This window comes from Plasmopara halstedii (assembly GCF_900000015.1).
Source record: "Plasmopara halstedii genome assembly, contig: Scaffold_614, whole genome shotgun sequence".
Taxonomy (NCBI): Eukaryota; Oomycota; class Peronosporomycetes; order Peronosporales; family Peronosporaceae; genus Plasmopara; species Plasmopara halstedii.
The window spans coordinates 1,019,905-1,020,732 of NW_020187532.1; the positions used below are offsets into that span (position 1 = coordinate 1,019,905).

Here is an 828-nt window from a genome sequence, read left to right on the forward strand (position 1 = left end):
GTTCAGTCCCGAGTTGCGCAGACCCAAGTGCTCCTCGATATGACAAACTGTCGTGATGACAGGCAAGAAATACTTACAGATAATTCTTGTCAAGGAATATTTGCTGACATTGACAATCATATCGAGTGGAAAAACTCGGCTACTCGCTTGCAATTTTTAGTTCATGAAACCATTGAGGTACTAGATTTGTTCTTTCGTGATAAACCATGTCAGACAGAACTCGATCAATTTGCTGTCCATGTTCCGGTAAGCGAGGCTAATCATTCTACAGACGACATTCGCTGTGGGGAACTCAATGATTATGGTGTGTCAAACATGCTTGAAATTAGATTACCAGAATTTGTTGTTGAAAAAGAGGAAGATTCTCAAAACGGGAGGATATATGTTGATCAAGGATCTTTTAGACAAAATGTAACGAATTTTGTTGGTCATGGGCTAGTGTATGAGACGGGAATGGTTAAGGTACCAAGACAGTTCGTCTCTTTACGTTTAGGCAAGCATGAGATACATGATTTAGGCACTGACAAAAATGATGAGAAGGTTGATGAAATGAAGTCATCAGCTGTCAATAGTGCCACGATTTTTAGTAGTAATTCATCAAATCAGGATTGTGAAATCTGTGTTGACTTAAATAATTCCGTCATCCGACGCCTGCACGACATATTGAACAGTGATGGCAGCTCCATTATTGAAGCGGTCACTCATATGCAGAGTGCGTATGCAAAGTGGCTTTTGACGGACAAACGATACGAGCACATTTCTATGGAAAAACTATTGTTATTTAATTGTTTTATTAGCGGCGCTGAAAGTATAGCAAAAAGCCTTTCG

The 828-nt window shown here is 39.7% G+C and overlaps 1 protein-coding gene across 1 annotated transcript; it reads left to right on the top strand.

The window, feature by feature from the left end:
* Positions 1–39: 39 nt before the first annotated feature.
* Positions 40–814, top strand: PHALS_12234 (uncharacterized protein; the record flags this gene model as incomplete). Its single annotated transcript, XM_024727744.1, has 2 exons — positions 40–712; positions 798–814. The coding sequence occupies 2 exons, from the start codon at positions 40–42 to the stop codon at positions 812–814; spliced, it is 690 nt and encodes a 229-aa protein (XP_024578291.1).
* Between the last annotated feature and the right edge of the window lie 14 nt (positions 815–828).